The sequence below is a fragment of the Cetorhinus maximus genome, chromosome 9 (genome assembly GCF_964194155.1).
Source record: "Cetorhinus maximus chromosome 9, sCetMax3.hap1.1, whole genome shotgun sequence".
NCBI lineage: Eukaryota > Metazoa > Chordata > Chondrichthyes > Lamniformes > Cetorhinidae > Cetorhinus > Cetorhinus maximus.
In genome coordinates, this window is record NC_135887.1 from 109506500 (window position 1) to 109519220 (window position 12721).

The 12721-nt window shown below is 40.1% G+C and overlaps 1 protein-coding gene across 1 annotated transcript in view; it reads right to left on the reverse strand.

Moving 5' to 3' along the window:
- Positions 1–2585: 2585 nt before the first annotated feature.
- Positions 2586–12721, reverse strand: part of LOC144684916 (D(4) dopamine receptor-like) — a 66682-nt gene continuing 56546 nt past the window's right edge. Inside the window, exons 5-6 of the mRNA XM_078549328.1 lie at positions 2750–3551; positions 2586–2715 (exon numbers count right to left, since the gene is read on the reverse strand). Of these exons, the coding sequence (XP_078405454.1) occupies positions 3349–3551 (203 nt within the window). The 3' untranslated portion in view covers positions 2586–2715; positions 2750–3348. The remainder of the gene's footprint in view (positions 2716–2749; positions 3552–12721) is intronic.

Here is a 12721-nt window from a genome sequence, read left to right on the forward strand (position 1 = left end):
TGGTTGCTTGTGTTTTCTATAAATTTCAAGGCTCCCGCTGATGAGTATTTTGTTGCTCAGGAAATTAGATGGTTGCATTTACAGGTTACACCTGATGAGCTCTATTCTACATGCCTTGTCTCAACCAGTGAGGTCTGTGAGCTCCTGTTGTGGCTTTCTGATCTTTCACCTGCAGACTGACCACAATGTGCCCTTGTAGTTTACCTGTAGGAGGCACCCTTCTGGGGGAAAGGAGCAATTAAAAGGCATGCCCATGATGCGATGATTGTGTATTTAGTGATATTGAACTTCCAGTTTTGAGCTTTGGACAGATTTGCAGCATTCCCATTGAGTGAGTCCTGGAGCTGGCAGTGCCTCTTTGTACATGGAGCATTGTTCAGACATACTTAAACGAATGGAAATCGGAAGTCTGTGTAACCAGGTGATGCATGGTTGTGCAGCAGCCCAATTGATCTCTAGTGTTAATGAGTCTACACCATCACTGTGATCCTGGATTGAGGAGGAGAACAGATCATATCTCGAATGCAGTATACCAAAAATTTTTTTACCCCCTGTTTGTCATTGGAAGGATTTGAATATTGCAGTAAACTATATTTTTAATTCAAATGAATGCTCATGGTTGAGAAAATCAAGGAATGAAGAAACACTGTATAATTTACTGGCACAAAATGTTTCATAATAACCGGGCAGAGGCTGTGATCAGACAGGGGTGCTGAGAAGGTTCATTGAAATCAGGAGCAGTTTTCATGGGAGATTAATCACTGCTGATTAAACTCTCGCTGTATCTGCAATTTCACACTTGAAGGATTACAGAGATATTTGTGTGTGTGGATTATTTTTGGTAGTCCAGACATTAACTGGATGATCTTTTTTCTTAAACTTGGGAAACTGTGTTTCCGAATTGCTTCTTGCAAGGAGCTGTGAAATTCACAATGAATAGAATGTCTCTGAGAGATTAAAGCAGAATTCCTCAATTCCTCCTTTCTGGGAGAGTGAGCCTATTTTGCCAGTGGAAGTGAATACTTGTAAATAAGGGTGTAAATTGCTGTGAGGGGTGTTTATACATATTGGGGAAATTGTAGGTTATGGTAACAGATGCCCTTCCCACTGAGTATTACTTTTGATAAGAACAGGCTTAGCCAATGTACTTTATATAATTTCTTGCAATCCCATTATCAAGTTATTCTTGTATTTTGTAAGTTTTCTGTATTTTTAATTGTCACAAAGCATGCTTTGCTGTATATGTTCAGTAAATGATGATAGTGTTTTATAGAAACTATCTCAGTGTCAGATATTTTCTTTCCTGTTTATCTGAGAGGTAATTCCAGCATCTGGTGCTGTGTCTGGGTTGAGCTTTGTCAAATAGGTTTGCTTGGTGAGTTGGATATCATGAGTTGTGCACCCAAGGTGCATCCCCTCTAAATTTCACATCACAGAATCAGAACTTGCTCTCTTCAGCAGCAGACTGAGCATTGCTTCACTTTCCAATAACTTCACTGCATACCATAGAAAAGCTTTTATTGAATGTGTACAGAATTATTATTACATGGACACCATATGAACCCAGAAGACAGCAGGATCTGGCCCTCTGCAATGCAGAACCTCACTGATTCACACTGCTAAGCCTTTCTACAGACTGAGGGAAGACATACAGACTCCTGGATGTGTGTGCTACACAAACCACCCATAAGTGTAATTTGTGGCACCTGGAGGGAGGTGCCTTACTCCTGCACTGTACAACACTCCCAAAAAAAGTTCAATGACATCTGCAGGTCTGACAAGGGAACATAACTGGCATCTCCCCTTCTTTGCTCACCCTGGGCAGCAGCACAGTCTTCACTTTCCTTACAGCAACAGCCAATGACGTCTTCGGCAACTTGGTAGCAGCTCTGGACAAATGAGACATAGATTGTGCAAGTGCTTTGAGTGATTACAGACTCTTGATGGTGAGCAACAAAGCTGGAGTCAGTGCAAAAATTATAAGTCAAATTTGAAACTGCAATCAAACTAGCAATTTCGTAGTTTTCACTGTATTTTACATCTAGAAGCTCTGTGTGGTTTAACTTTCAAATTGTTATGGATGTGGTTAATAAAACTAAAAATTGAGCAATAGCATTTTAATTGGAAGAATGTGACGTTAACATGACTGTCACTTATATCAACACTGTAGTGAGGGATGGTCAGTCATATCAATGCTAGTGAAGGGCAGTCAGCCATATTGTGCTGTAGTGAAGAACAGACACATCACACTGTAGTGAGGGACAGTCAGTCAATATTGCACTGTAGTGAGGGATCATCAGCCATGACACACTGTAGTGAGGGACCCTCGGTCATGTCACACTGTAATGAAATGGATTAGTTGTTGAGCTCCCAACGTTATGAAAGATTTTGCTGAATTGTCGCACAGCTATTAACTACAAGCCCTTGATTTCATGGTGGACATTACAAGCACCTGACCGACCATACCAGTGACTGAATACCATGACAACCATCAAGCCTTTTGTGTAAGCTGTGACTCAGTGGGTAGCTCTCCCATCTCTAAGTCAGAAGTTTGTGGGTTCAAGTCCCACTTCAAAGACCTGAGCCCATAATCCAGGCAAAAACTCCCAGTGTAGTATTGAGGGAGCGCTGCAATGTCGGAAGGGCAGTACTGAGAGTGTGTTGCACTGTCAGAGGAGCAGTCCTGAGGGAGTACTGCACTGTCAAGGGGCATTGCTGAGGGAGCATTGCACTATTGAAGGGGCAGTACTGAGAGAGTACTGCACTGTCAGAGGGACAGAACTTGAAGGAGTGCTGCACTGTCAGAGGTGCCATCTTTCAGATGAGACAATAAACTGAGATGCATTCTGCCCTTTTAAATGGATGTAAAAGATCCCATGGCTACTATTTGAAGAAGAGCCAATATTTATTCCTCAACCACTATTGTTAAAAACAGATTATCTGGTCATCGTGGGAGCTTGCTGTGTGCAAATAGGTTGCCACTTTTCCTACATGCCAACAGTGACTATAATTTAAAAGCACTTTGGTAGCTCTGAAGTGCTGTGGGCCATCCTGAAGTTGTAAGAGGTGCTACATAGTTGCACGTTTTTGTAAATTAGCACATTTTAAAAAGAGCAGCATATTCCATTTAGTTTGTTACATGTGCAGGTGCTGATCATTGTGGCTCATTGGGATGGTGGGGCTGATTCATTTTCCCTTCGTTAGTCTCCAAATGTGGAAATCCCCAACATTTATGGTTAGCAGAAGGTAAGAGAATGTCACAGCAGGAAACTAAACTTTAATCATCTATACAAAATGAGGAGACACCACTATATATATACATATCATTTCAATAATCAGAGTTTCACGTCAACAACAGGGGTGCAAAACTTTCTTGAAGAAGTTCCTGAATTCCATGTTGAAGATGGTGTAGATGATGGGATTGACAGCACTGTTGACATATCCGAGCCACGTTACGATGCTGAGGAGATGAGATGAGATGTGGCAAGACTTACAAGTTGCTCTTGTTATATGAACCACAAAAAATGGAGTCCAACAAAAGAGAAAAGCACCTGAAATGAGAAGGAGGAGAATAATTGAAAGCATGGGAGTGCTGACAAATGTGCCATTTGCTGACAGTAAATTGAGCATGCAATTTACAAGGATAGGAACATCAGATTAGGGAATGACCAATGTCCCTGCTTACAAGTTAAATGTTTATTGTGTGAATTCATGTAGAGATTCCTTCAGAGGCTGAAGATTAGACCAGCTCACATTTTTACCCAGTGAGTGGTAATGTCCTGGAACTCCCTGCCTATGAGGGTGGTGGAAATGGAGATGATGAATGATTTCAAAAGGAAATTTGTTGGCCACTTGAAGGAAACTAATTTGCTGGGCTATGGGGATAGAGAAGGGGAATGGGGCCGAGTGGATTCCTCTACAGAGCACCATAGGAACATAGGAACAGTAGAAGGCCATTCGGCCCATCGAGCCTGCTCCACTATTCAATAGAATCATGGCTGATCTAACACTTCAATGCCTTTTACCTACACTATCCCCTTAGCCATTTATGTTGTTGTTGATCAGAAATCTATCAATCTCTACCTCAAACATACTCAATGATCGAGCTTCCATGGCTCTTTGGGGTAGAGAATTCCAAAGATTCACAACCCACCAAGTAAATAAATTTCTCCTCATCTCAGTCCCAAGTGGCTTCTCCTTTATTTTGAAATTGTGTTCCCTGGTTCTAGACTCCCCAGCCAGGGGAAACATCTTACCTGCATCTACCATGTCTATTCCTTTAAGTATTTTGTAGGTCTCAATGAGATCACCATTCATTCTTTGAAACTCTAGGGAATACAGGCCCAATTTGCCCAATCTCTCTTCATAAGACAGTCCTGTCATCCCTGGAACAAGTCTGGACTTGATGGACTGAATGGCCTCTTGTGTCTTAATGACTCTGTGATTGTGTCTATCCTGTCCAACATCCTGTCAGGAATGTATCTAAATCTCATTGTGCTTAATACCAGGGAGACTGAAAACACTGTGCTCATAATCCAGCATGAACTCTGTCCCTTTGCCATTGACTTGGTCCTGCTCCCCAGCTATGCACTTGGTCCAATTCATGCCATGTCAAATCTGGGTTCAACCCCATGTCCTATCATTCTAGGGCTGCTAGCCCCATCACTCTAAGTTTTCCTCCTTATGAATATCTTTTCACCTTTATGCCAAAACATAGCTACTCACTTCCAGTCCTCACTGGACCTACAGTGGTCTCCTTTCACCCAAAGAACTGAACTTAATCTTCTTTTAATCATTCGTGGGATGTGGCAGTCACTATCAGGGGCAGCGTTATGCTACCATGCCTAATTGCCTTTGAGAAGGTGGTGGTGAGCTGCCTTCTTTATCCACTGCAGTCCCTGTGGCATAGGTACACCCACAGTGCAGTTAGGGAGGAAGTTCCAGGATTTTGATCTAGTGACAGTGAAGGAACGGCAATATATTTCCAAGATGGAGAGTGACTTGGAGGGGAACTTCCAGGTGGTGGCGTTCCCATGTGTCAGTTGCCCTTGTCCATCTAGATGGTAGTGGTCGTGAGTTTGGGAGGTGCTGTCTAAGGAGCCTTGGTGAATTCCTGCATTGATCATTATGGCCAAACAGACAGTGGCCTCTGCCCAAATCTCTGAAGTTTCTCTCAAACTCTTAATTCTCCTCTCTGAAGCAAAAGTTCTTAAATTTTCACCCTCGTTTTATTACAATAGTGAGGTTTATAAGATTAATATATTTTGGCTGTGGCTTTAAATTGAGAGTAAATGAAGGGGTTCATGTGACATGTTCTGAAGTCTGCCTGACAGCAAGCCTGGGTGGTTTGATTGTTAGAGATTAAAGGAAGGGTTAGATTGTTTTACTGAGCAGAAAGTGCAATGTATTTATGCTTGGAGACTCAGTAGTCTGAGTTAACCATGAGTAGATCCTGTGTCTACCAAAGTCCTAGAAAGGTGTTATAGGTATCGGCTTGCAAAAAGTTGTGCCATAGACAGTCCATTTACTTCTAAGATGAACGGGAGCTGTGATTAAAGAGAGCAAGGTTAATGTGTTTCATGTTGTCATGAGGAAGAGGGCTGAGCAAGCCATTTTTGAGGTCAGGTTACAGACTTCCCTACATATCAATGAATAGCACAGACAGACAACAGAGGTTCTGTGTGGGCAGCAGAGAGAAAATTCTGCTTGACTTTACAAGCTACCAGAGCTGGGTGCGGGGAAGATTCTATCTCTAATTGAAGAGGCATATCCAGCAGCCCTCTACCAATTCCAGGAGATTTGTTCTGGCATGGCCAGAGGAAGAAGAATCATTGGAACAGACCTCACTACCAGCGGTGGATTTAAGAACTCTGAAAACTGAGGAAAGTGCCTGGGGATAGTCACTTGAAGTTACTAGTTGGTGAAGTGGGGATACGGGAACCCATCAGAAATTGGGAATAGCAGAAATGTTTGCTAAAAGGATTGTAATTCAGCGGAGGGTGCGATGAGTAATAAGTTATCAAGAGGAATGTTACTTTCTGTAGTTAAAGTATAAGTTGCTTACAAAAAGAAAATAGTCAGTAGTTTTTAAAGTCATTTTTACAGTAAAAGTTTTAAAACGTGAAATTTTGTTGGGTCATTCTTTCATCTATTATCTGGAAGTTCAAATCCCTTTTTAAAAGTTAACTGTCTCTACCGAGCAAAAATTGTACGTTCCTGGTAACATCGTTGTAAACCCCTTTCTACCCCCTCTGTATGATTACATCTTTCCTGTAATGCAGTGCCCAGAACTGTACACAGTACTCTAGCTGCAGCCTACCCAGTATTTCATATTGTTCCAGCATAACCTCCCTGCTGTTATTCTCCAGACCTCAGGTAATAAAGGCAAGTATCCCATCTACTTTCTTAACCAGCTTATCTACTGTCCTGCTCCTTACTAGTGTCAGCTGTGACTTAGTTGGTAGCACACTTGCCTCTGCATCATAGGATCCATTCCAGGGCTTGAACACAAAAATCAAGGTTGATACTCTAATGCAGTACAGAGATAGCACTGCACTGTCAGAATCATCTTTCGGATGAGATGTTAAACTGAGGCCCCATCTGTCTGCTTGGGTGGATGCACAAGATCCCTTGGCACTATTTTGAAAAAGAGCAGGGGAGTTCTCTCTGATATCCTGGCCAATATTTATCCCTCAAAGGACATTACAAAAAAGATTGCCTGGTCATTATCACATTGCTGTTTGTGAGAGTTGGTTGAGCATAAATTAGCTGCAGTGTTTCCTACATTACAGCAGTGACTATACTTCAAAAAAGTACTTCATTGGCTGTAAAGTGCTTTGAGACGTCCAGTGGTCATGAAAAGCCCTATATAAATGCAAGTTTTTCGTTTTACCTTCAGGGATCTGTGGACATGCATATCAAGCTCCTCTGTTCCTCCACATTTCTCAGAATTTTGCCATTTGTTGTGTGTATTCCCTTGTCTTGTTTGCCCTTCCCAAATGCCTTACCTCTCATTTATCCAAACTGAATTCTATTTGCAAGGGGTCTGCCCACCTGACCAGTACATTGCAGTCTACAGCTATCTTCCTCACTAACAACCACATAGCCCACTTTTGTATCATTTGCAAATTCTTTAGTGTCGTCAAGGGATCAAATTTGGGAGGAGGTGGTAAACCAAAGAGTAGAGACAAGGCAAGAGAGAAAGGACTAATATGGGAAATGGTAAACATACCATGACAGGAAGGGACAGAGAGTACAATTCTAAGAGTAAATCAGCAGATAAGGCTAGATGCTACAAAAATAATAAAAGGACAAAACTAAAGGCTCTGTATCTAAACATAACATTCAAAACAAAACAAATGAACTGATAGCGCAAATAGAAATAAATAAGTATGATCTAATAGCCAATACAGAGACATGGCTACAGAATGACATGATTGGGACCTGAATATTGAAAGGTACATGACATTTAGGAAGGACAGGAAGTTAGGAAAAGGTGAAAGGGTGGCTCTATTAATTAATGATGGTATTAGCACACTAGAGAAGGATGACCTAAGTTCAGGAAACCAGGATGTAGGAGCGGATTGGGTTGAGATGAGAAATGATAAAGGCAAGAAGTCACTTGTGGAAGTGGTGTACAGGCCCCCTAATTGTAACTACATGGTAGGACAGTGTATAAAAGAAGAGATAATGGGAGCTTGTCAGAAAGCTACAGCGATAATCATGGGGGATTTTAATTTACATATAGACTGGAAAAATCAAATGGGCAAAGATAGCGCAGATGAGGAATTCATAGAATATTTGCGAGATAGTTTCTTAGAACAGCACATTCTGGAGCCAACCAGAGAGCAGGCTATACTAGACCTGGTAGTGAGCAACGAGATAGGATTAATTGATAACCTCATTGTGATGGCACCCCCAAGTAGCAGCGATCATAATATGATTGAATTTTACATTCATTTTGAGGTAGAAACCAGTGCATCCAAGACAAGTATTTCTAAACTTAAATAAGGGCAATTATGAGGGCATGAAAGCTGAGCTGGCTAAAGTGAACTGGCAAATGAGGTTAAGGGATAGGTCAATAGAGGTTCAATGGCAGACATTTAAAGGGATATTTCAGAATACACAGAATAGATACATTCCAATGAGAAAGAAAAATTCCACGGTGAGGGCCCACCACCTAGCTAAAAAAAGTTAAAGAAAGGATCAAACTTAAAGAAAAAGCATATAATTACGCAAAGACGAGTGGCAGGTCAGAAGATTGGAAAGAATATAAGCAACAGCAAAGAAGTACAAAAAGATTAAGGAGAGAAAGCTGGCTAGTAATAGAAAGACGGATTGTAAGAGTTTCTGTAGATATTTAAACAAGAAGAGTTAACAAAGTGAGCGTTGGTCCTATAGAAAGTATGCCTGGGGAATTGATAATGGCAAGTAGGGAGATGGTGGATGAATTGGACAGGTAATTTGCTTCCGTCTTCACTATAGAGGACACAAGTAACTTCCCAGAAATAGCTGTAAATCAGGAAATGAATGGGAGGAAGGAACTCGGGAAAATTACAATCATCAGGTATGTGATATTGAGCAAATTGTTGGGGCTGCAGGCTGACAAATCCCCAGATCCAGATGAACTTCACCCTAAGGTCTTGAAAGAAGTGACTAATGAGATAGTTAACGCATTGGTTTCAATTTTCCAAAATTCCATAGATTCATGGAAGGTTCCATTAGATTGGAAAATAGTGAATGTAACTCCTTTATTCAAAAAGGGAGGGAGACAGAAAGCAGGAAATTACAGGCCAGTTAGGCTAACATCTGTCATAGGAAAAATGTTAGAAGCTATTATTAAAGTTGTTATAGCAGGGCACTTAGGCAAATTCAAGGCGATCAGGCAGAGTCAACATAGTTTTGTGAAAGGGAAATCAATTTATTGGAGTTCTTTGAAGCAGCCACATGTGCTGTGGATAAAGGGCAACCAGTAGATGTACTGTACTTAGATTTCCAGAAGGCATTTGGTAAAGTGCCACATCAAAGGTTATTGCGGAAAATAAAAGCTCAACTTTTTACAATTTATGTAAGTGACTTGGATGAAGGGACCAAAGGAATAGTTGCTAAATTTGCTGATGACACAAAGATAGGTAGGAAACTAAATTGCAAAGGGGACATATGGAGGCTACAATAGGACATAGATAGGTTAAGTGAGTGGGCAAAAGTCTGGTAAATGGAGTATAATGTGGGCAAATGTGAAATTGTCCATTTTGGCAGGAAGAATAAAAAAAACTTATTATCTAAATGGTGAGAGATTGCAGAACTCTGAGATTCAGAGGGATCTGGGTGGCCCAGTGCATGAATCACAAAAGGCCAGTATACAGGTACAGCAAATAAATAGGAAAGCTAACAGAATGTTATTGTTTATTGCGAGGGGAATTAAATACACAAGTAGGGAGGTTATGCTTTAGTTGTACAGGCTACTAGTGTGCCCACATCCGGAGTTTTGTGCACAGTACTGGTCTCCATATTTAAAGAAAGATGTAAATGTGTTACAAACAGTTCAGAGAAGGTTTACTAGTGTCAGGAAGAGAGAGTGAGAATTCCAACTGAAAGTGTTGGCAGTTAAAAAAGAGATGCAGGAGGTGAGGAAGGAATTATCTCCAGAGTAGAACCCTGTGGGAAGATGTTTACATTTGTACGAACTCTTCCAAAGTTTGAGGAAAAAGATATTGAGGCATTCTTTATATCATTTGAGAACCTAGCTAAACAGATGAAATGGCCACAGGAAAACTGAACGTTATTATTATAGTCTAAGCTGGTGGGTAGAGCGCATGAGGTATATGTTTCACTATCGGAAGAAATGTCGGTGAATTATGAAATGGTGAAAAAGGCTATTTTGAGTGCGTATGAGTTGGTTCCTGAAGCATACAGACAGAAATTTACGAACATGAGAAAACAACCTGGGCAAACTTATATTGAGTTTGAAAGGCTAAAACAAAGAAATTTTGACTGGTGGATACAACATTAAAAATAGAATCAATGAATGCAGCTCTTAGGGAAGTAATTCTTTTGGAAGAATTTAAAGATTCAATCCCTCATGTAGAGGAACAGATGGTTGATTCTGTAAGACATACAGCAGAGATAGCTGATGATTATAAGTTACTTCACAGAGCTAAACCTTTTTTCATCACTCTTTCAAATTGGAAAAGGATAGGAAAGTGAAAGGAAGGTAGGTAGTCAGGAAAGAGAAGTGGCTGGAAGTTCCCAGGAAGCCTTTTTCTCAGAATAAAAAGGAAGGTGCTGAAGGTAGAAGTGACATTAGAAAATTGAGATGTTTTCATTGTAATAAAGTGGAGCACACAAAGCCAGTGTGTTGGAAATTGCAGGGAAAGACTGTTGCAATTATTGGGGTACAGAAAAGCACTGGAAGTAAAAGTACTGTGGGTTCTGAGGTTCAGGCACAGGAGAAACCAGTGGTTTGTGTACAGGTGAAACAGGGAGAATCAGTGATAGGTGAAGAAGTGGGAATGTGTTCACAGTTTACGCAAGAGAATTCTAAGGAGCAGGTTGCAGAAATGTTTAATTACTTTGTATGTGAAGGGAAAGTATTTCTATGTGTACAGGGTGGAGTAGGTAAAGATGTTAAAATTTTAAGAGACACGGGCTAGTCAATCCTTAATGTTGTGGGATAGTAATATTGGTTATTCAAAGGGAGTATTGCAGGATCAGGTAATAATAAATGGGGTTCATGGAGATGCTAAATCTGTTCCATTGTGGAAGGTAAATTTAAAGAGCAAATGGAAGCCAGGTGAAGTTATAGTTGGAGTGGTGGAAAAATTGCCAATTACAGGGGTTCAATTTATTCTGGATAATGATATAGCTGGATCGCGAATATGGATGATGCCTATGGTAGTTGAGCAGCCTGTAGAAGTGTTTTCAACAGAGGTGTTATAACTCTTTCGAGTTATCAACAGTCACAGATTGTAACTCTTTCGAGTACATTCACAGTTCTTGGTTTCCGGGAGTGGGACATGAACCCACAACCTTCTGATTCAAAAGCGAGGGTGTTATAGATGGAGCATCCTGGATTGTTTCCTGATTGTGTGATAACGAGATCAAAGGCTCATAGGGAAGAACAAGTTGAACAAGAAGGGCAGGGAGTTCAAAGGCAAGATGAAGGTGTCGAAATCCAATTAGCTTGCACTGTGTTTGATAACATTGTTCAGCAGGAAAGAATACAGGACAATTCAGCTCAAAGTGTTTAACTCAAGGAGGTTAGTGGAGTTACAGAAAAATGATTTGCAATTAAAACAGTTATATCAGAAAACTTATTCAGAAACAGAAGCAAAATGTATTCCAGTATGTTATTACCTTCAGGAAGATATTTTAATGAGAAAATGGAGGTCAGATCATGTCACAGCAAATGAAAGCTGGAGAGAGGTACATCAGATTGTTATCCCATTAGGGTATAGAAATGAGATTATGAGAATTACTCATGAAATTCCAATGGGGGTCATTTAGGAATTAGGAAAACACAGGAAAAGATAGAGTTTTTTTTTGGACAGGATTGCATAGGGATGTAGTCAAATTCTGTAGAACCTTTCATACATAACAATTAACAGGAAAACTATAAGCAGTGATTAAGCTGGTGCCTTTAATCCCAATACCAGCATTTGAAGAACCTTTTTACCAGGGTCATGATTGATTGTGTAGGACCCCTCCCTAAGACTAAAAGTGTAAATCAGTATTTACCCACAATAAGGCATGTGTCTACCAGGTTTCCTGAAGTGATACCTTTAAGAAATATTACAACTAAGAAGATTGTGGAGGAGTTAACTAAATTTTTTTACAAAATATGGTTTATCTAAGGAAATATAATCAGATCAGGAGGGTTCAAATTTCATGTCACATGTTTAAGGAAGTAATGAACAGTTTGGGGATAAAATAGTTAAGTCAAGAGCTTATCATCCGGAGTCACAAGGAGCTTTGGAAAGATGGCATCAAACTTTAAAAACTATGATGAGAGCGTACTGTCAGGATTATCCACAGGATTGGGATACAGGAATTCCATTTTTGTTATCTGCTATTCAAGAAGTTCCTAATGCACCAACTGGTCTAGTTTATGGTCATGAAGTAAGGGGACCACTGAAATTGGTTCATGAGAAATTGGTGTGTCAATATTCAGAAATTATTCTCATCGATTACGTATCAAATTTCAGGGAAAGATTGACTAGAGCTTGTGAGTTGGCTAGGGAACATTTAAAGATATCATAGCAAGTGATGAAAGTGAAGGCAGATAAGAAAGCTAAAACTCTCAGTTTTGTTTCTGGAGAGAAAGTACTAATTTTGTTACCAGTACTAGGTGATTCGTTAAATGCAAGATTTAGTGGTCCTTACAGGATTGAAAAGAAATTGATTGAAGTATATTATTTAATAAATACTCCAGATAGAAGAAAGAAGCAGAGAGTGTGTCATGTAAATACGCTTAAAAAGTACTTTGACAGGGAAGAGGAACAAAAAGAGGTATTATTGATGGTGGATGATGAGAAAGAGGTAGAAATGCAGGACTCTGAAATTGATTTTCCTCTAATCAAATTGGATATTTAGGGGGTGCCTGAAAATTTAAATGAAATATTGGGTTACCTTCCAAGCAAGTGTCAAAGTGATTTGGAAAATCTATTACAAGCACACAAACCTATTTGTGGAACTAAGCTGGGAAGGACAAATTTAGCTATAC